This window comes from Lytechinus variegatus, chromosome 6 (genome assembly GCF_018143015.1).
Source record: "Lytechinus variegatus isolate NC3 chromosome 6, Lvar_3.0, whole genome shotgun sequence".
In the NCBI taxonomy this organism is placed as follows: Eukaryota; Metazoa; Echinodermata; class Echinoidea; order Temnopleuroida; family Toxopneustidae; genus Lytechinus; species Lytechinus variegatus.
The window spans coordinates 17,610,421-17,632,117 of record NC_054745.1 but is presented as its reverse complement, the minus strand read 5'-3'; the positions used below and the strand labels follow the sequence as shown (position 1 = coordinate 17,632,117).

The 21,697-nt window shown below is 36.3% G+C and overlaps 2 protein-coding genes across 2 annotated transcripts; both read right to left on the bottom strand.

Moving 5' to 3' along the window:
• Nucleotides 1–7,309: 7,309 nt before the first annotated feature.
• Nucleotides 7,310–18,096, bottom strand: LOC121416547. Its single transcript, XM_041610039.1, has 16 exons — nt 18,034–18,096; nt 17,495–17,652; nt 16,628–16,662; nt 15,400–15,732; nt 14,815–15,062; nt 14,008–14,136; nt 12,580–12,742; nt 12,191–12,236; nt 11,573–11,859; nt 10,967–10,982; nt 10,454–10,713; nt 9,794–9,922; nt 9,255–9,548; nt 8,808–9,056; nt 8,082–8,426; nt 7,310–7,763 (listed from the first exon to the last, which is right to left on the bottom strand). Exons 2-16 carry the CDS (start codon nt 17,518–17,520, stop codon nt 7,468–7,470), a joined length of 2,856 nt encoding a protein of 951 aa, XP_041465973.1. The 5' UTR covers nt 17,521–17,652; nt 18,034–18,096; the 3' UTR covers nt 7,310–7,467.
• On the bottom strand, nt 17,971–21,043 carry LOC121417598 (serine/threonine-protein phosphatase 6 regulatory ankyrin repeat subunit B-like). Its single transcript, XM_041611333.1, has 3 exons — nt 20,997–21,043; nt 18,588–19,821; nt 17,971–18,216 (listed from the first exon to the last, which is right to left on the bottom strand). The coding sequence occupies exons 1-3, from the start codon at nt 21,041–21,043 to the stop codon at nt 17,971–17,973; spliced, it is 1,527 nt and encodes a 508-aa protein (XP_041467267.1).
• Between the last annotated feature and the right edge of the window lie 654 nt (nt 21,044–21,697).

The window sequence follows — 21,697 nt, the reverse complement described above, 5'->3', positions numbered from 1 at the left end:
TATATATATATATATATATATAAAATGTATATATACACACACGCACACGCACACACATGAAGGTGGACAAAATGAAATGAATAAATGTTGTAATTCTAACATTGTATGTACCTATAATTCTCTGCATAATATGAGTTTTCCCAGTTGGAGATCATGTCTGTCAAAGATAACAATTTTGACAAAGAAAATAGTATTCAACATCATATTAAATATTATTTATAATTGGAGCTACAAAACAATTCCCTCACAACCTTTGCCAACATGAGAACGATTAACTGAAGCTACATGTTAGGTCTGTTATAGATTATGTCATGAACATCGACGTATCACCATCATGGACCCTCTCTGTACACCTACATGGTACTATCTATCATGTGGTAATTGAAATATGTACTTCCTTTCATTCCAAAAATCATATATTTCTATATTTCTAAATACTTGGTGTCCATTTAATATGAATAAACTGAATTACTTAAAGTAAAATAAACTCTACAGTTCATTAAACCTTACAAGAACAAGAACATTTAATCATGACACTACTGCCATGCATATTTTACAAATCTAAAAATACTACGTACCCCTGTATGCTTTTACAGAGTGGGTATAATTTTCAATCTACTCACCAAAGGCACTCCTTTAAAATATTGAAAATACGTACCTGAAATGCAGTAACGAAACGACCTGAATATTATAGTGTATAAAAGAAAAACATTCCCTTCTAGTTACTACTTCAGAGGAAATGGAATGGTCGAAGGAACTTAGTTGAGCCGGTGAGGATCAACTATACTTTAAGGGTCATGAAATAATGATTTCAGATTCGTGACTTAACCCAACGGCCTCTAAAGCAAGTTGAAGTTTTTGAACCTGTTCACTAGGTCGGACACACTTTCTCCAGTCTTGAAGCATCTCTTTAAGACCAGATTTTGAAACACTGCTAGCTGGTGAATCTGCCCTGACAAGGTATTTCTCCACCTGTGAGTGGGAGAAACAACTGAGCTTGTAGCCAAGTTCACGAGCATCCTTTGCTTCATAGACTAAATTAATCAAGAGTTCTATCATGTCGTTCGAAACGAACTTTATTCGGCCACTTCTAAAATAGGAAATGGAAAGAGAGAGAAACAATATTAATCTTATAGGTTAAACTAAATGGAACGCATCAACTGATTTCATTAACCAACAACATCTTTAAATTCCAGGGAAATTTTTCACATAATGCCAAAAACAATAAATTACCGTGTGAGTCAAAAAAAAATTTACACCTCAAAATCCCTAATTTATCGATAAAATATGTCTGAAAGAGTTTGTTTTCCCAAAATAATGAAACAATATTTATGTTGTATGTCTTCTCGCATGGATAATCAATGGCTATTCTTTGCAATGATCTAAATTAATTTGCGCCAAACTAAGGCATGACTGCTATTAATGAATCCAGATGCCGGTGATGTCAGAATCCTACATGAGTTAGTAAATATATTAGCTAATCCCTTTTCATTGAAATTAACTTGAGAATTGATACTATAAGGTGTTTATTACACAATTATAATGTTAATTACTGACAATGCGTGTTGAAATTGATTTTAATGCAACCCGTATAGGATTATGACGTCATTGACGTATGCAGTCATTCATTGCAGTCATGCATTACTTTGGCGCAAATCAAAATTTACATCACTGCAATCGTCAAAGCGTTAACGGATACCACATAAATGTGGTATCAAATTATTCTAAAGAACCATGGAGAACACACTCTTTCAGGCCATACATTATAATCACGTGTTCATGACATATTTCTTCCTTAAATTGAGGATTTGAGAGATTTCGTTGTTCTTTTTACTCACACGAGCACGCCACCAATCGACAATATTTACATTATTTTTTGGGGGAAACCCGAATCATTTTGGACACAGTTATGTGTCATAGACATGGCACGAAGGGTTACTTCATTGCATTTGTACAAACTTATTCTTGTCATCACAACTGGAAAATGTTTTTAATGTCGGCGATCGAGCTTCGTTATGTCAAAATCCTGAACAAACAGTTTGGAAACTGCACATAATGTAATAGCGAGGATTCTTACGACTCGGGTCTTAAAAGAAAAAGAATCATAAATTCAGGAAAATAAATTGTAATTAATAATTTTTCATGGCATCTGCTCATAATTATTATAAGTAACTTACGCATTTTCTACCAAAACCATTTTGCACGTATGTTTCATCCCTTAAAAAAAGGGAAAAATCTCGGATGGTCATTTGATTGCATGCATATGTGAAATGCAATTTCTATGATGTTTTTATAGTCATGATAGTTAAAGATGATCCCTTAGTCCACTATTGATATACATTATATTTTAATATTTTGCAATTTTTATTTTGTTTTAAATTCATCACATTTCTTTTCGGATAACCTAAATTATGCAGTATGCTGAAAGAATGACATTCCTTACCTTTGATTTTTTTCATAGTCAGGTTCCACTGTTTAAAGAACAAACAACAAAGGCAACCAAAAATAATTAAACTGTAATAATTCATGTACTAAACGAGTTTTTTTTTAAGCAATATGACATTTTTTTAATGAAATGATTATTTACCAGATAATAATTATTCAATTCACTTCTGATACAGTTTTTGTTTGACGTGATACCGGGCAAATGTCATGTAAATCGATATGATTGTTTAAGTACTTCTGTTCTCAAAGTACAATGATGGAATTTCTTTCTAATGAATATACATTTATTAATTTTCGACTGGATGTATTTTATGTCCTTTTTAATCACCCGTCTTTCTCAAGGTAAGATGATCTTTCCCTTTTCACATACCTTCTCTAGAGATATTAATTTCTTGTTCTGCTAATGTTGACGGGCCCTGCTCAATGCAAATACGAACACTCTTGTTATCAGAAGAGCGCGGTAGATTGACGTGTATAGTATTACAACCTCCAGATAATAGAGAACGCGTATGAACCTTTAAAATGAAACAATGGAATCTGAGTCATGAATATTTATTAATAGGTTTAGGATAAAACATATAATTTTGATATAACATTCATCATCAAATTTGTTTCGATACAACAAGTTCCAGCATCTAATTGTCATTCTTGAACATTTTCGGTGAGTGTTGATATTTTATTTTCCCTTTAGACTTGCTTTTGTTCGAAAAATTTCACTGTCAACTATACACACACACAGATAAAAGTGAGTCATGTGACTCATTTATATATAATATTTGTGAGTCAGGCGAAACTTGACTCACTAACAAATTTAAATGAGTCTTAGTTGACTCATTTGTAATTAACAAGTGAGTCAATAACGAAATGACTCACTTGCAGAATGCCCCGACTGACTCACATAGTTGTAAGAAGTGAGTCAAGATCGACGATTGACTCATTTACAAAAAAAATGAGTCAATGAGAAGCCTGTGCGCGCATGCGCTACTTGCACGCTATGACGTCAACCATCGGCGAACCATTCCCGTTTGACAAGAAACTGACTTTGGTAATAAATTTATTTGTGACATGAACTCGAAGAGGGATGACATAAAAACAAATATACAAAAAAGAGTCATTCAGATGCTTACAGCTTCTTGGGTCTTCTCCGATCCAGAAAGACATGACAGCTTGATGTCATCTTCAGCAGATGCTAGACAGAATTTGATTACAGTCGTTACTCCGTAGAATGGTTCCGATAAGCTGTAATTCTGTCCTCTTACAAACTGGAAAGAAACGTTGATAAAATCTAGATGTCATGTGATTCACTGTTTGGATAAAATGAATGCATTTTCTTTCTCAAGTAAGACGCATTCATTGCAGCGTGAATCAATATACAGTGCGTATCAATAAAATGTTTTACACTTTGAAAATTTTCAGGGAATATAAAAAAATATACAGTGCGTATCAAAAAAAAGTTTACACTTAGAAAAAATCCTGTAAAATTATATATTTGTAATATCCTGACGATTTTCCACATTTTAGCATTGGTACAGATCCATTTAAGCAAATGACGATATAACTTTCGAAAAATATTACCGCTTGAGTGAGCACCACTTACTTTTGAAAAGTTAGTGAAAAATGATTTGCGCAGAACTTTGAAATAATTATGCGAATAAAAGTAGACCTTAATCATGAACAAGTGGAATGCCTCTGGCCGTCTCACCTGCATCACGCGGTTCAATATAGCAGCAGTATTGACTTTGAATACTACTCTAACTCGCACAAGATGTTCAGTGATACATGGTTACTCTTATGTCCACTTTTTATGAACTAGACCAATAAACTTACAGAGATATGATGGTTATTCAACAAAAAAACCCAACATGGCCAAAGTTCATTGACCTTACATGACCTGTGACCTTGATCATGTGACCTGAAACTCGCACAGGATGTTCAGTGATACTTGATTACTCTTATGTACAAGTTTCATGAATCAGATCCATAAACTTTCAAAGTTATGATGATAATTCAACAGATACACCCAGTTCGGCCAAAGTTCATTGACCTTTGACCTTAGTCATGTGACCTGAAACGCGCACAGGATGTTCAGAGATACTTGATTACTATAATATCCAAGTTTAATGAACTAGACCAATAAACTTTCAAAGTTATGGTAATTCAACAGATACCCCCAATTCGGCCAAAGTTCATTGACCCTAAATGACCTTTGACCTTAATCATGAGACCTGAAACTTGCACAAAATGTTCAGTGATGCTTGATTACTATTATGTCCAAGTTTCATGAATCAGATCCATAAACTTTCAAAGTTATGATGGGAATTCAACAGATATCCCCAATTCGGCCAAAGTTCATTGACCCTAAATGACCTTTGACCTTGGTCATGTGACGTGAAACTCGTGCAGGATGTTCAGTGATACTTGATTAACCTTATGTCCAAGTTTCATGAACTAGGTCCATATATTTTCTAAGTTATGATGACATTTCAAAAACTTAACCTCAGGTTAAGATTTTGATCTCTCCAACGTGGTCTAAGTTCATTGACCCTAAATGACCTTTGACCTTGGTCATGTGACATGAAACTCTAATAGGATGTTTAGTAATACTTGATTAACCTTATGGCCAAGTTTTATTAACTAGGTCCATATACTTTCTAAGTTATGACGTCATTTCAAAAACTTAACCTCAGGTTAAGATTTGATGTTGACGCCGCCGTCGCCGTCGGAAAAGCGGCGCCTATAGTCTCACTCTGCTTCGCAGGTGAGACAAAAACACGTGAAAATTAGCTAGTAAAATTGATTTGAAGATATCTTTTACCTTTTTAAACTTGTTTCCTTGCCAAAAACAGTTCGAAGAGTGCATTGCGCCCCACCCCACTCCCCCACACACCGAGTCCATCGTGACGATATATGCTTTACACTGAGCTGTGATTTACATGAAATGGCTTAGGCTTGATTTTCATTTTGTTAATCATTGCCAAGCTTGGGAAGTGTGGAGAGTATATGGACCTAGTTCATGAAACCTAAACATAGGGTTGATCAAGTATTACTTAACATTCTGCCTGAGTTTCAGGTAACATGACCAAGGTCAAAGGTCATTTAGGGTCAATAAACCTAGACCATGTTTGGGGAAACAACATCAAAATCTTAACCCCAGGTTAAGTTTTTGACATTTGTCATAACTTCGAAAGTATATAAACCTAGTTCATGAAATGTAGCCATAAAAGTAATCAAGTATTATTGTACACCCTGCCTGAGTTGCAAGTCATATGGCAAATGTCAATTAGGGTCAATGAACTTTGACCAGGTTAGGAGTATATGTTGAATTACTATCATAACTTTAAAAGTTTAGGAATCCGATTCATCTAACTTAGACATAAGACTAGTCAAGTATCACTGAACATCCTGTGCGAGTTTCAGGTCACATAATTAAGGTCAAAGGCCATTTAAGGTCAATGAAATTTTGCAAAGTTGGGGTATTTGCTGAATTACCATCATAACTTCAAAAGTTCATGGATCTGATTCATAAAACTGTAAGTGTATTGGTCTAGTTGATATAACTTGAACATAATAGTAATCAAGTATCACTGAACATCTCATGCGAGTTTCAGGTCATATAAAAGTCAAAGGTCATTTTAGGTGAATGAACTTTGGTCATTTCGGAGGTAATTATTAGATTGCTGTCATAACTTTCAAAGTTTAAGTTCATGGATCTGATTCATAAAACTGTAAGTGTATTGGTCTAGTTGATATAACTTGAACATAATAATAATCAAGTATCACTGAACATCTCATGCGAGTTTCAGGTCATATAAAAGTCAAAGGTCATTTTAGGTGAATGAACTTTGGTCATTTCGGAGGTAATTATTAGATTGCTGTCATAACTTTCAAAGTTTATAGATATAGTTTATAAAATGGGGATATAGGGGCGATCAAGTATCACTGACGACAAGTCTTAGGTCGCATGATCAAGGTCAAATGTCATTTGTTTTCAGTGAACATAGTATTGTATCATTATATGAATTGTGTTTTTTGTGAATAATTATTTAATAGTGGTTTACAAAGTCAGCACTGCTGCTATATTGAATCGCGTGATGCAGGTGAGACTGCCGGAGGCGCTCCACTTGTTATCATATATATTCTTGGGTTTGGGTCTCATTTATCAAATGAAAGTAAACATTTTGGCAGAATGTTACATTTGAGTGGGCACTGTCCATTTTTGAAAAGCTCGCAGGACTCAGTTTGTGCAGAAATGCTCATTTTCACGTTGTGTCAAGGAAAAAAAGGCTGAAAGAAACTGACCGTGCGGTACATTTTTAGCAAATCTCACATTTAAACATTTTTAGCAACTTTGCCAACCAAAATAATATATTTTTTTTCATAGGTAATAACAACCTTTCCCTTTTTGCTAGCTGGATCTGAGGATATAACTGAATGAAAACAAAAATATATATATGTATATTTCAGATATCTTCAGCATTATTTCACTAAGTTTTTATCATTTAAAGTGCGACAGCATTTCATAGTTCATTTAATGCTTGTTTCTCCACACTTTTCCCGAGCTTGACAATGATTAAAAAAAAGAAAATCGAGCCTAAGCAATTTCACGTGAATCACAGCTCCCTGTATTAAAAGCAGATATCATCATGATGGCTTCGGTGTGTGGGGAGGAGAGGGAAGCGCAATTGCGCTACTTGTATATGAAGTGTTTTGTTCAACAAAACAGGTTAAAGGTAAAAGATATCTTTAAATTAATCTTCCTAGCTAAAGTCCATGTCTCTTTCATGACTAACGTCTACTTTTATTCATAACAATTTTTACAAGCTCTACGCATATCATTTATACAAACTTATAAAGAGTAAGCGGTGCCCGATGTTTTAATGTGGAAAAAGCCTCAGGATATAACATATGATTTTACAGAATTATGTTTAAGTGTGAACTTTTTTTTGTATACACACTATGCAAATTCACCCACAATAGTTTCCCATTTTTTCCCTTTTTTGATATGTTTACATGTTCAGGTTATCATATGATGTAATAAATTTTCATGCATCGAACGCTTCTCTTGCCAATCAACCTAGCACCTGTACATACTGTTGAGTCTATTTTGTAAGGATGTGCGATGCAGATTCGCAGAGTGGGGTGTGAGGAGTTGCTGATGAAAAGAGACTGTGATACTTCACAAATGAATTGAACTCCATGGATGTCGTTTGAAGAAAAAGCGAAGTATTGAAGATGACGCGTTGAGAAGGTAAGCTTGTCTTCTGAGATCCAAAAATCTCTTGTCGATTCAGGAAGCAAAGTCCTGTACCCATATTCTCCTAGAATATGCAACGATAGACGAGAAAAATACTTCATGTTAAAGCCAGTTTATCGCGTTGACAGCCATGTTAAGTAATAAAAATGAATTATGTCATTGACCTTATATACTTCATGAGGCATACATTATGTTAACTTTCTATACATTCATCCATACCATAAAGCATTACTGCATTTTTATGTTTCATTTCTGGTGCACAAAAGAAAAGCAAAAAGGCGACTGAATATGAATTTTAAAAGTTACACATCGACTCCCCAAATTTGACATCACACAAAACAAGCTATTCCGATCACAAAAGCGTATACAATATAAACATTACCTGGTCCTATTTTGCTATACAGCTTCATACACAAGTCTTGCTTCTTCTGCTGGTATCGATTTGGAGCAATGTAGTGTGGAATCGCTATAGTGGCAGGTTTGAGAAGATCATGGTCGAAGGAACATCGGATGGTCGGTGTTATAAGAACTTCGGCAGGATCCAGTGGAAACTCTGATGAACTTCCGTGTAAGATAGTGAGAGTAACAAGTGATTTCATTCCTTTGGGGATCGCTCCTGAAGGAATAGATACCCAGATATCAGGTTCATCTAGCTTCAGGTCTCCACCATCATGATCAATGATGCCATGTGTAAAAGTGTCCAAGAAACCTGGGTGGTTTGGTATTGCTGTTTATTGGGAAGTACAACATGTCGGGTCAGCAAGCAGATATTGCGGATTTAATAAATGTGTTACATTCGATGATTAAAACTAGAAATAGCATAATTAAGATAAAATGAGACATCAATATGCTGTCTCCTAATTGAATTACAATAGTCGAATAATTACATGTTGTACGTTTCCTAACATTGAAATGTACACTCAAGAAATAAACATGGATGAAGACACATGTTTCATTTGCTTTCGACATGCTCAAGTTTTATAGTTGAGTGCACACGTATTAATAACTAACAAAAATATTGTGCGTCTTTGCTAAAAGAAGCATACTTATGATTTTTAAAATACACTTTTGATTTTAATATTTTCTTCCCTTGACTGCTTAAACCTACCTCGAGCTATGTGTTCTGCAGCATCGTTGAAATTAAAAGCTTGAACCATTTCAAGCAACCTCAGCCTTGTTCCTCCTTGTTTGACCCATTTCTGAAGCATTTGTAGTACCACCCGACGTATCGAGGCAGTTTCAAAGGTCAAAGATGAAGCCATCACCTGAAGAATTTCAGAAGCTGACAGATCCAACCTTTGAGAGAGGTCGATGAGGTCTGGAGTTGTACGAATTTTGGCAGAGATTTCACCAATACCTTTTTTAGGGAACATAATCACATTGCAAGTTCATAATGAATGTCAACTCCTGTTTCCATATTGCCAAAACACATAGTTCTACAATAACATTATATAAAATATTTTGGCTATAGTTTTCTATTCCATCCGACTTTCTACAAAACGTGTTGTAAACAATACCAAAAGCGAGTTTAATAAAATTCAAGCTGTGATCATACCTGCTTGAGTGTCTTCGATGTAGTATCCTTGAAGAAGCGCAGACACTTTCTCTTCCTTCTCCTGTCTTCCTAGACGTCTACACCATTGATGAAGGAGTTTCCATGCCAGTCTCTCCATTAATGCAGGGTCGCGAGGAGCAATGAGAACTATGATGTCACTAACGTCCAAACGAAGTGCTTTGGCCAGTTCTAAGGCCAACGTGACATTCGCCACCCGACGAACGACTGTACACAGTTCTGAATTACTAGGTGAACCTCCATACCCGTCGATGTCGACAACGGTTTCATCTTTGTCTACGATTTAATAATATATGGTTGGGTGAATGTTATGAGAAATTTCAATAAAGATCTGCCAGTACTATATCGATATAACGTGGTGCATTTTTTGTCTATCAGTTTTCGTTCTATCGAAAACGCGTCTGATACATTATACCTTTGATTCGTTACTATGGCTTTTTCCTCTTTTTGTTCTATTACCCCCCCCTCTCTCTCTCTCTCTATCCCCCTTCATCCACACCCTCGCTTATTATAATTCCTACCTGACTCTGAGTATTCGATGATCTTCCAATCTTCATTCTCTTCATCTTCATCCGCTTCTGTCTCTTGAGGTGATGGGTCATAATTCACATCCGGGTCAAGAGGAGTCACGTCATCACTATTCTCGTCATCTGCATGATATGATTTATAGCCAGAGGGCTTTGTTGCATTAAATAAAAAGCTTACCTGATAATAACCATTGAAAACTCACCACTTGTGCCGTAAGAAAGTAATAGTTCGGTGTGTTTACGCAACCCTCCCCTAAATATTATAGTTTTCATCACATGTGCAGGTAATATAAATTTTTTTATAACTCTTGATTTTTTACCAGGCAAATTTTTACCATTTCTACCTCTTTGGTCAACCATTCCTGTCAACGAGAATGAAATATATGACAAGTTGACAATAAAAGTCAATCCCAAACCAACCTTCAAAGTTTATACGGGCTGGCTTTTCAGTTATGATGCGTGTTATTTTTTACTTAAAAGCACCAAGTAACATTTAAATGTATAAATTAGCATGTTATTTTACTCATGCTGTAAAAAGTGATCTTTTAATTGAACCGTTAATACGTTACTGAACCAAAATCGACTACTAAAAGAACTTGTCTTCACATTTTTCGTTTTGTGTGCAATCCCTTTTCGTTAAATAGTTTCAAATACCATTCGTGTCCGTCTTTTTTGAAGCCTCATTCAAAGATTTCCAGACAGTCTTCAATTTCTCATCCGGTTTATCCGATGATATTTGAGATGCTTTCCACATCGAGAGCATTTGAATGTTAGCATCCTTTCTATTGTACAGGGATCGATGCTCGATGTGATGTAACTCTATCTCGTCAAATCCCAGTTGCTTGCCAATCTCATAGAATTTTTCTTTGTTAATGTGACGGGAAAATTGTAATAGCGTGTAGTCAGGAATCTCTCTGTATCATTGGATTGATATCATGAAATTCACTATCAGTAATTCATACCAACATGACATGCATTATCTTATATAAACAAACTTTAAGAAAACTGACAAGTGTACGTTATTATAACTAAAAGGCAAATTAGTGTTTTAACTAATTAAATTTAATCTTCAGTGTTCTCAGTAGAGCAAAAATAGTAACACAATGAAGGTGCTGTTTCTTTTTCATTTGTCTACAATAAAACGTATTGCATACTGAAGAAACTTACTCAGTCGGGTCAATATCTTGATGGACGTAGCCAAATCCGAGGTGAGCGCAATGTCAAGAAAAGAGAAAATAGACTTATGGAAGAAAAAAATCATTGATGAACTTAATCATTAGTAGGCTGCATAGATATTAGCAAGTATTTCGTTCCTCCTACAAACCTATACTATCTTTAGATGCAAACGAGATAAAGAATCTTGCAACTCAATTTGCATGTAATAATATAGGAGTTACTGTAGTAAATTATTACTCATCTCTACGGACGGGGAAAAACTAGACTAAATTCATAGTTTAATCCACAAACCATAATCAAGAATAACGCTAATCAATTTGCATGTTATTATCAACTATTTTTTTATGATAAAGGAAAAGGAAATTAATACTTCAAAAATATGTACTGTTAAGAAATTGTCAGATATTCGTAATCTCCATTTTACAGCAATGTTTCTGAGCTTTTACAAATGAAGATGCAATTATGTAATCATGCAGCTGGAAGTAATTATTCTAAAACTAGTAACACACATAATTCTTATTTATCTACTTAGATACGACAGGTATCATAAAAACAAAGACTGAAACAAAAGTAAAATCAATAAACACTAAGTCAAACCTAGGAAATTTGTATCATTTGAAGATAAGTTGAATGATTCTATAATTGTGATGAGAGTATTCCTCGCTGCTTGGGTAGATGCTTGTCTCCCTCTCCATGCCAGTAGCAAGTCAAAGGTAGCTTGTTGCCTATCTCTGAATCTCCTATACTCTACCCGATCCAACTCAGCTATGGTGAAACCAAGAGCTATGCCCAAATCATAGAACTGATTTACGTCCATTGTCTGGGCTATTGTTAGGACGTCTACGTCCGATTGTAGGTCACTGTTCTTTACTTCTTCTAGTGTCCTAGACGATCGATTGAAAAAAAAAGAAAGAAGGCATGGCTGAAATATCAAAGAACTGTTGTTCAGTATTAACAAATCTAAATTACTCTATTTTAAAACCGTTTTCCTTCGTATATCGCATATACATTAATGGCGTGGCAATGTAATTTTAAAAGCCTTCGTCGAAACGTTGCCGATATGCGAACCTGACTGAAAGTTCACGATCATAATTATTATTGATGTCTTCATCCTTCTATCGAGTCAACAAACATATTACCTGAAATGAAATAATTCTTTATATTTTGTTTTGAGCTTCCTCGAAAAAGAAAACATGTTAACCGATGGAAACTTACCTAGTGATGTCTGTCTGTTCGGAGGGAAATTGGCACACAGGTCCATCTATTACAGAGAGAAAATGGAGAGAGAATTTGACATTAAATGAAAATTCCTCTGCGTTTTCTGTGTACAATGATAATACTTCTCCTCTTATTTCATAATTTAAAAAATTACCTTCGGCATTAACAGATCATATAAAGTATGCTTATGCTGTCAGCGATAGTGTCAAAGGATGTATATGTTTACCTTGCTATGATAAATGATTTAATACCGTTCATTTAGTTCATGGAGCTGAATGGCATCGTGGACATGGTAATTCTTGAATCCATACCCTTCTCCAAGTCTTTGGTGATTAAAATAAGAAACATAACATTTTCTCATTGAATTATCAAACATGAAATTCTACCTGTATATCTGACGACAAAGGCAATAGATCGTGATATCCCAAGCTTCCCAGCCTGTGTAATTGTTATGGTAATCACCGCAAAGTTTAGATCGTCCTCACTGGCTGGTACGTATATTGATATACATTGGTTTATCTTGGCTAGAAGGTCCCTAAGAGAAACGATCTGTTGGGAAAAAATACAGCAGCAGAATAGAAATGCACAAGCCACCAAGAGGCTGTGCCGTTTGGGCAGGCCTTCATCCACCACCAAAAAAATGTATTTAAACGGGGGGGGGGTACTAGCCAGGTGAGTAAAAATCATTACTCTCCACGGAGCCAGGAATCCCTTCCCATTCATGTACGTGTACCGCCAAAAAAAATCAGAAACTTTCGCCCCCGAGATTTTGACCTTCCTTCTAAAAGAACTAGCCCTAAATCATGTAAATGGGATATAACTTCATTTCCGACGTTCCTACGCTATCGATTTCATTTTAAACAATAATTCATTTTAAAAACGAGGAAAATATGGAAAGACGGGGGGGGACTTGACGCTGCCATCTTCTTTCTCATTGTTCTTTGCCAACGTTACGGATGCATGCATCCGTAACGTTATTTTAATGAATTCTTGTTTAAACATGAAATGTTTTACTTTAACTTATTGGTAAATATCATTAATTGTACATGCCTCAATTTATTTTGTCTGTATAAGTTCATTGTAATTATTTCGCCACATTTGTTCTGTTGAAAATGAAATGAATTGCAATTGAAATTGAATTGAAATCGATAACGTAGAATTGTCGGAAATAAAGTTGCATCCCATTTAAATGATTTAGGGCCAGATCTTTTAGAAGGAAAGTAGAAATCTCGGGAGCGAAAGTGTCTTGTTTTTTGGCGGTACGTGCAGATGAATAGGAAGGAATCCCTGGCTCCGTGGAAAGCATACGTTAGTAAATGATTTCTCTCTCTAGGAGCCCCCTGGCAAGGGGATCTACTTAGAATTGGTTAGGACGGGGGTGTGCGGCTGAAGGTTCAAAACCTATACCCATATTTACTGGTTATTTTGGCTAAAAGGGTACCCATTATAAGGGATTTATTAAAATTTGAAAAGCAAAAATTAAACATTAATAAAAGAAGTTTTCACCCAAATTTGGAGGAGAATGTGGACCCATGTTTAGGGCCAGTATCTAAAGATTGGGGCCATGGACCCATGTTCAAGGCCAGCATCTAAAAATTGGGGCAATGTTTAGGGAATTTCCAGCATAAAACCATACCGCATGTTTGGGGGGGTTCCAAAAAAAAACGACCCATTCTAGAGGCACATCCCCGTATGCCTTATTTTGTGAGTACTTTAAATCGCTTTGGGATCAGTTTCATGCTAACAAGGAGCCTGATTGCTAAGAGCACCTTATTTGTTTTACGATTATCAAATAAGTTCTAAAGCTTAATTACCCGGCTCTCAATATCTCCTCCCTCACGATGACACGTGATTGTGACGTCACCAGCCTTTGTTTCAACATTGAAAGGGACCGACCGATGACATCTGTGGTAAGATTGTTGTCTCGACTCCTCTTGTGTTGCCTACAAAGATGATTACGATTGTATTTTATTTCAATTATTAAAAAATTAGAAAAAATATCAAAATCCATATTTTATAATTCTAACTAGAAATCTGAAGTACAAAAACTCCGAAAACTAATTTTGCCTGCCCAATTGACCTTCGGCGCGGCAGCGCTATATATTTGTCTGACGCGGCCGGAGCTCCCGACTTCCCGCCGTTTGTGAATCGGACTCTCTACCAGCTGAGCCAACACAACCGTTGAAATGATTGATATGGTGTATTGATGTTATTACCAACATGCAATTACAGAAGTGAAAAGTTTACTTTACCTGAGGTAATTGTAAAAAAATCCTGGTTTTTATTTACAAAGGTGCTAATATCTTTAAGCAGAATTATCTTTAATAATTTTGATGATAAGAGCAATACTGATTATGACAGTGATAATTATATTAAAAATGATGATAATAATATTATCAATAATGGTGATATGGTTCAGAACGCTTCAATCATCACGTCAACCAATAGCATTCAAGTAATTTTGTTCTACCCGCAAACATTCACCTCATCTGGCTGGAGGGTGGAAAATTTTCAATCAACAATTTCTCAAATGATAAAGGTCTTCGGGTTTTCAGAGCTGTTTTTATAGCGAATGAATGATAATTCTGAACTTATATGGAGTGACGATGTTTAATACTGACCGCTTCGTTTCCAGGTAGGTCGTTACACAACTGAAGATTAACTGCAAACTCTTGTCCTCTTTCGATCCTGTCTGGGACGTATGGAGTACAAATAAGTTGCTGTCGGATCACCTGTTGTTCGAGTGGAATCAGAACCCACCACTCTGCACAGTGGCCAATGTACAGCTCAAGGTGTCTTTCGTAAAGTCTGCAGTATGGTGGTTTGTCTGGTGAGCTGGAAGATTGCTTCCTTAGAGTTCTTGGAAGATCTAATTTGACCAATTGTCGAAAAGTGAAAAGATGCAATGTATCACGACGTTCAGAAAAGATATAATGGTTTTAGACTTTATGATTATTAGAAACGTGATTAATAGTGACATATAATACCTACTGACGGAAGCTGATAATGAATGATGACGCTGCGGTGGTGTAGTAGGAATGATTACGATGGATGCTACTTGTAATTTTACTGATTGTTATGATGATCTTAGAATGTCAAATTAGATATCTGGTATCTGGTAGAATCAAAGTCATTTAAAGAAAAAAAAATAGTCCATATGCTTTACTGATACCATAATAGTTCAATCTCAATCTTCATGGACTTACCCTTATTTGAGTCCCACACACGACAAATGATGTCTGGTTTTACATGCTCTGGATTGACGACCAAGGAAGAGTGTGGTATAATGATCTTAACAGGTTTGTTGAAGATCAAGTTGTGAGGGTCACACCTGATCCCAAAGCAGATCACTGATTCACCTTCAGTGACATAAACACCAGGATTGTATCTAAGGATGGCTAGGGTGAACTGACAATAGTCATCAGTGGGAACCGCTCCAGGAGGAAGGTACATTGATATTCCATGGTCTTCTAGATTAACTTCTTGACTGGAATTTCTGTTGACTTTGACAGAGGCATCGTTAGAGTTCGATGGCCGATCTGTGATATATGCACGTATACATGGTGAACAAAAAGGTCATGGTACACGCAATACAGAGGGACAAAACTGTACCTTAGCCTAGTGTCGTGATCTCGGTTATTCAAATTCCGTTCAATATGGTTTGTTCTAGATAAAAAATCAATCAAGACATAAAGACGAATGACAAAAGTTTAGACACTTGTCGGTTGAAATCAATAAGGCATGGCACAGTGTACAATATAACACGACACAAAAGCAACAATTATTACATAGTTTAAGATAAACAAATTTTACAGAACATTGACCATACGACACGACGTCAGCGAGCTTAATCACAGAACACATATAACATCAACAAAATCCGCTTCCAATAATTTAAAGTTTTAGAAATATGAATCATAAGTATTGAGATATATGAATTGTGCAAAAAGAATCAATATCAAAATCAGAATGTTAATTTCCAGATCGTAAAAAAAATTAAGAATGGGAATGAATAGGATGATGGTGAGGCAGATTGTGGAGTTGATAGGAATATAGGAAACTAATAAGCGAAAATGTATTGAGAAATTTAATACAAAATTACAAAATAGGTAATGCATTATGAAAAATTACAGGAAAAATAACGAGAGCGAGAAGAAGAAAAAAAAACGAAAAGAGAAGAGGTGGAATGGCAAGAAGAATCAAAGGTGGAAAAACAATACTATATTAAACGAGCGGAAACAAGTAATTGAATGAAAAGACAGAACATTGAAAAAATAAAGTAAATATACATGTAGTACGAATATAGGTACAAACCACTTGTTCCTAAAGTACACATGACAGTGCTATATTTTTCGATGAACTGTCAATGATATTAAAGTGCATCCATGTACGAAGCATTTGGTGGCAATTTCGTGTTTTATTCAATGCTCTTACCTATGGTAGAATGTACATCATCCAAGGAAGGTAATCTGCAGTAAGCAATTAATACAACATCATTTAACCTCTAACATCTTAAATTGGAATTACTACATTAACTGCATTAAAATCATTTTGAATATTATAAAACGTATTTTTTGATGGACTTCTGATAATAATACATCAGTAAAAAGTATTCGAATATAATTTTGTTTAAAGCTACATGGACTAATTAAACGAAGAAAATATTGAAAGGACAATTCCATCCCAACAAAATATTGGTTTCAATGATTAGAGAAAACCCCCACAAGCATAACACTGAACACTCAGTCAAAATCGGTTTTGAAATAAGGTTTTCTCTTTTTAAGTTTCGCTTGATTCAAAAGAAAAAAACATTTATTCTATATGCACATTCTGGTCGGTATGCAAAAGAGGGGACGGATGATGTCACCCACTCACTATTTCATTAATATTTCATTATATAAAATATTCTAGAATTTCTCTTTCTCATATGAAGCAAGGTTTCATTCCACCCCGAGCATGAGGTATCACCATTGCTTTTTTATTGTTAAGTCAAGATGGTCCTCATTGTAAGATCTGTAAATTTTGAATATTACAAATAAAATATAAATGGGAGCGTTAGGGACATAATCGACTCTTTTATTTACATGTCGATGATTTATGCATATAACTTTTTCATGAAAAATAAGTGAAACCTCAAAATATCATATGATTTTACATTTGATTGTGATAAAATTTCCAATGTTGTGCTTATTTCATTTCTTCTATTTTTTTCTGGGGTTGACTTGATCTTTGAATTGAAAATACATGTACGTCAGAACCCGTTTGTACAGGAAATTTAGTTTTAAAAGGGTTCCTGTTTACCTTGCCAATATCATCTGTCTGATCATTTCATCTTTTGCATAGTGGATTGGTAGGCAACCTGCTTCATCCTTAATATCAATCCTGGCTCCATGTTCTAAAAGATAGAACACCAATGCCTTCTTAGGAGATAACCTCCCACTGTAGTATTCTTCGGATATCTGCAACGGATAATTAACTAAATTTATGGGGTAATTGTACATACAAAATGGAGAGTCCGCGTCGTCGCTTTGTTATTTAAAAAAAACATAGTACTTTAAGCCTTATTAGTCTTTAAAGTGTTTGATGTCATGAAAATTTTTGAAAGGCTCAACGATAAACAATTTATGGTATGAATAAAATATTAACTTGCTCACAAATTTAATAAAGTGAAAATAGATTTATATGGTTTTTCGTTACATCTTATTTGAATGTAAGTTTGTATCTTATTGCAATTAGCAGCGGATGCCGGAAACGCCATGATGTCGTACTCAGTTGACTTAAATGTTATAAAATCCAAGTGTACACTGAAAACTGAGGCAAAGGTCTTTTCCAAGGCTAACCTTTCTAAGTGTTTCGGTGTCTTCAACATTCCTTTTCCTTTGGTAGCATAATTTGATAGCTTTATGAAGACATGTCTGACCGTCATTAGTCTGTACATCGAGATGAAATCCTTTAGCAATCATCCTCTCAATGATGGATGTATGTCCGTGCATCACAGCTAGATGGATGGCCACTGAATCATTCTGGATTGACAGAATTATGTAAGCGTAGTAGAAAAATAAGCATTCTTGTATACTATAGGAAAAGCAGCATTTTTTTTTTACCTATGCCATACAGTTTATTTTACAGAAATCAATCTATTTGGTAAAATCTTCCTTGAATACCAAACTGAAATTCTTAACTCTTATTTTTGTAATGGTAATTAAAGTACTCTTTTTTCTGTTGTACCGTTTTCCGAATTTTGCGGAACATGCATGTTTGCAAATTACATCAATATTCTATACAGTTTAGAAGATTCCTACATTGGCAATTATTTCCAGAATGACCAAACGGCACCATTTAAGCTATCTATAACTCCGTCAAAGAACATTTATAGGATGTATGTATCGCCTACCTTAGCATCCCTGTTGTCAACTAGAACATCAGCAATATCTCTGTACCCGAGGGTTATGGTTTGGTGTAAGGGTGTCTGGCCGTGAATGTCTTCTGTATCACATCGCGCTCCACCCGTAAGTAGGACTTTAACAACCTCAGTGTAACCATTCTGAACGGCGATATGTAAGGCAGTTGTCCCTTCCTTGTCACCCTTATTGACATCACATCGTTGACTGATCAAATGTTTGACGACGTGAATATTACCATTCTCAGCAGCATTGTGTAATGCAGTCCGCTCATTGTTATCCTCCTTATTGACCTCACCTCCCTCACTGATCAGATATTTGATGAAGTCAATACGACCATTCTTAGCAGCAATGTGTAATGCAGTCTCACCATTATTATCCTCCTTATTGACCTCAGCTCCCTCACTGATCAGATATTTGATGATGTCAATATGACCATTGTTAGCAGCATGGTGTAATGCAGTCAAACCATCATTATCCACCTTATTGACCTCAGCTCCCTCACTGATCAGATATTTGATGACGTCAATATGACCATTCCAAACAGCACGGTGTAATGCAGTCAAACCATCATTATCCTCCTTATTGACCTCAGCTCCCCCACTGATCAGATATATGATGACGTCAATATGACCATTGTTAGCAGCATGGTGTAATGCAGTCAAACCATCATTATCCACCTTATTGAACTCAGCTCCCTCACTGATCAGATATATGATGACGTCAATATGACCATTGTTAGCAGCACGGTGTAATGCAGTCAAACCATCGTTATCCTCCTTATTGACCTCAGCTCCCTCACGGATCAGATATTTGATGATGCCAATATGACCATTCTTAGCAGCACAGTGTAATACAGTCTGACCATCATTATCCTCCTTATTGACCTCAGATCCCTCACTGATCAGATATTTGATGACTGCAATATGACCGTTCAAGAAAGCACGGTGTAATGCAGTCCGCCCATCATTATCCTCCTTATTGACATCAGCTTCCTCACTGATCAGATATTTGATGACGTCAATATGACCGTTCTCAGCAGCACGGTGTAATGCAGTCCGCCCATTATTATCCTCCTTATTGACCACAGCTCCCTCACTGATCAGATATTTGATGACGTCAGTATGACCATACACAGCAGCATGGTGTAATGCAGTCAGACCATCATTATCCACCTTATTGACATCAGCTCCCTCACTGATCAGATATTTGATGACGTCAATATGACCATTCTAAGCAGCACGGTGTAATGCAGTCCAACCATTATTATCCTCCTTATTGACCTCAGCTCCCTCACTGATCAGATATTTGATGACGTCAATATGACCATTCTGAGCAGCACGGTGTAATACAGTCCGACCATCATTATCCTCCTTATTGACCTCAGCTCCCTCACTGATCAGATATTTGATGACGTCAATATGACCATTCCGAGCAGCATGGTGTAATACAATCTGACCATCACTACCCTCCTTATTAACCTCAGCTCCCTCACTGATCAAATATTTGATGACGTCAATATGATCATTCCAAGCAGCACAGTGTAATGCTGTCCGCCCATTATTATCCACCTTACTGACCTCAGCTCCCTCACTGATCAGATATTTGATGACGTCAATATCACCCTTCCAAGCAGCATTGTGTAATGCAGTCCGCCCGCAATTACTTTCCTTATTGACCTCAGCTCCCTCACTGATCAGATATTTCATGACGTGAATATTACCTTTGCGAGCAGCACGGTGTAATTCAGTCTGACCATTATTACCCTTATTGACCTCAGCTCCCTCACTGATCAGATATTTGATGACGTCAATATGACCATTTTCAGCAGCATAGTATAATGGAGTCCCACTATCATTATCCTCCTTATTGACCTCAGCTCCCTCACTGATCAAATATTTGATGACGTCAATATGACCGTTCAAAGCAGCTTGGTGTAACGGAGTCGACCCATGATAAGAGTCCTTATTGACCTCAGCTCCCTCACTGATCAAATATTTGATGACTTCAATATGACCATTCAGAGCAGCACGGTGTAATGCAGTCAAACCATCATTATCCTCCTTATTGACATCAGCTCCCTCACTGATCAGATATTTGATGACGTCAACATGACTATTTTTAACAGCATAGTATAATGGAGTCCCACTATCATTATCCTCCTTATTGACCTCAGCTCCCTCACTGATCAAATATTTGATGACGTCAATATGACCGTTCAAAGCAGCTTGGTGTAACGGAGTCGACCCATGATAAGAGTCCTTATTGACCTCAGCTCCCTCACTGATCAAATATTTGATGACGTCAATATGACCGTTCTCAGCAGCACGGTGTAATACAGTCTGACTATCACTGTCCTCCTTATTGACATCAGCTCCCTCATTGATCAAATATTTGATTACTTCAATATGACCATTCTGAGCAGCACGGTGTAATGGAGTCCGCCCATTATTAGTCTCCTTATTGACCTCAGCTCCCTCACTGATCAGATATTTGATGACGTCAATATGACCGTTCTCAGCAGCATGGTGTAATACAGTCTGACCATCACTATCCTCCTTATTGACATCAGCTCCCTCACTGATCAAATATTTGATGACGTCAATATGACCGTTCCAAGCAGCACGGTGTATTGCAGTCCGTCCATTATATTTCTCCTTATTGACATCAGCTTTCTCACTGATCAGATATTTGATGACGTCAATATGACCATGGAAAGCAGCCTTTCCTAATCGAGTCCAATAGGCCATACCTGCAGCTCCGAGTAAAAGAATGTTTAAACGTTTGACTGTCATAGCTAGCTGTGTGAAACTTTCACAAGTTGTTTTTCTTTGGTGCTCACTGGCGTAAATCAGTGTTGATGGGTGGGGGATGAATGAAATATTTTATCTTATTTTATTATTATCACGTTTCTAGATATACAAGGAATTGTCATTGATATGTCCACAGTGGCGTACCGTGGGTCGCGGCATGGGGGGGGCACCAGCAATTCTTTTGAATCACTGAGTGAGCGCGCTCAGTTGCCAGTTATACTGACCTAATAGAGACATTTTAAGGACAATGCCATGAAACGGATATGTATCTCACTGATCAAATAATGCGA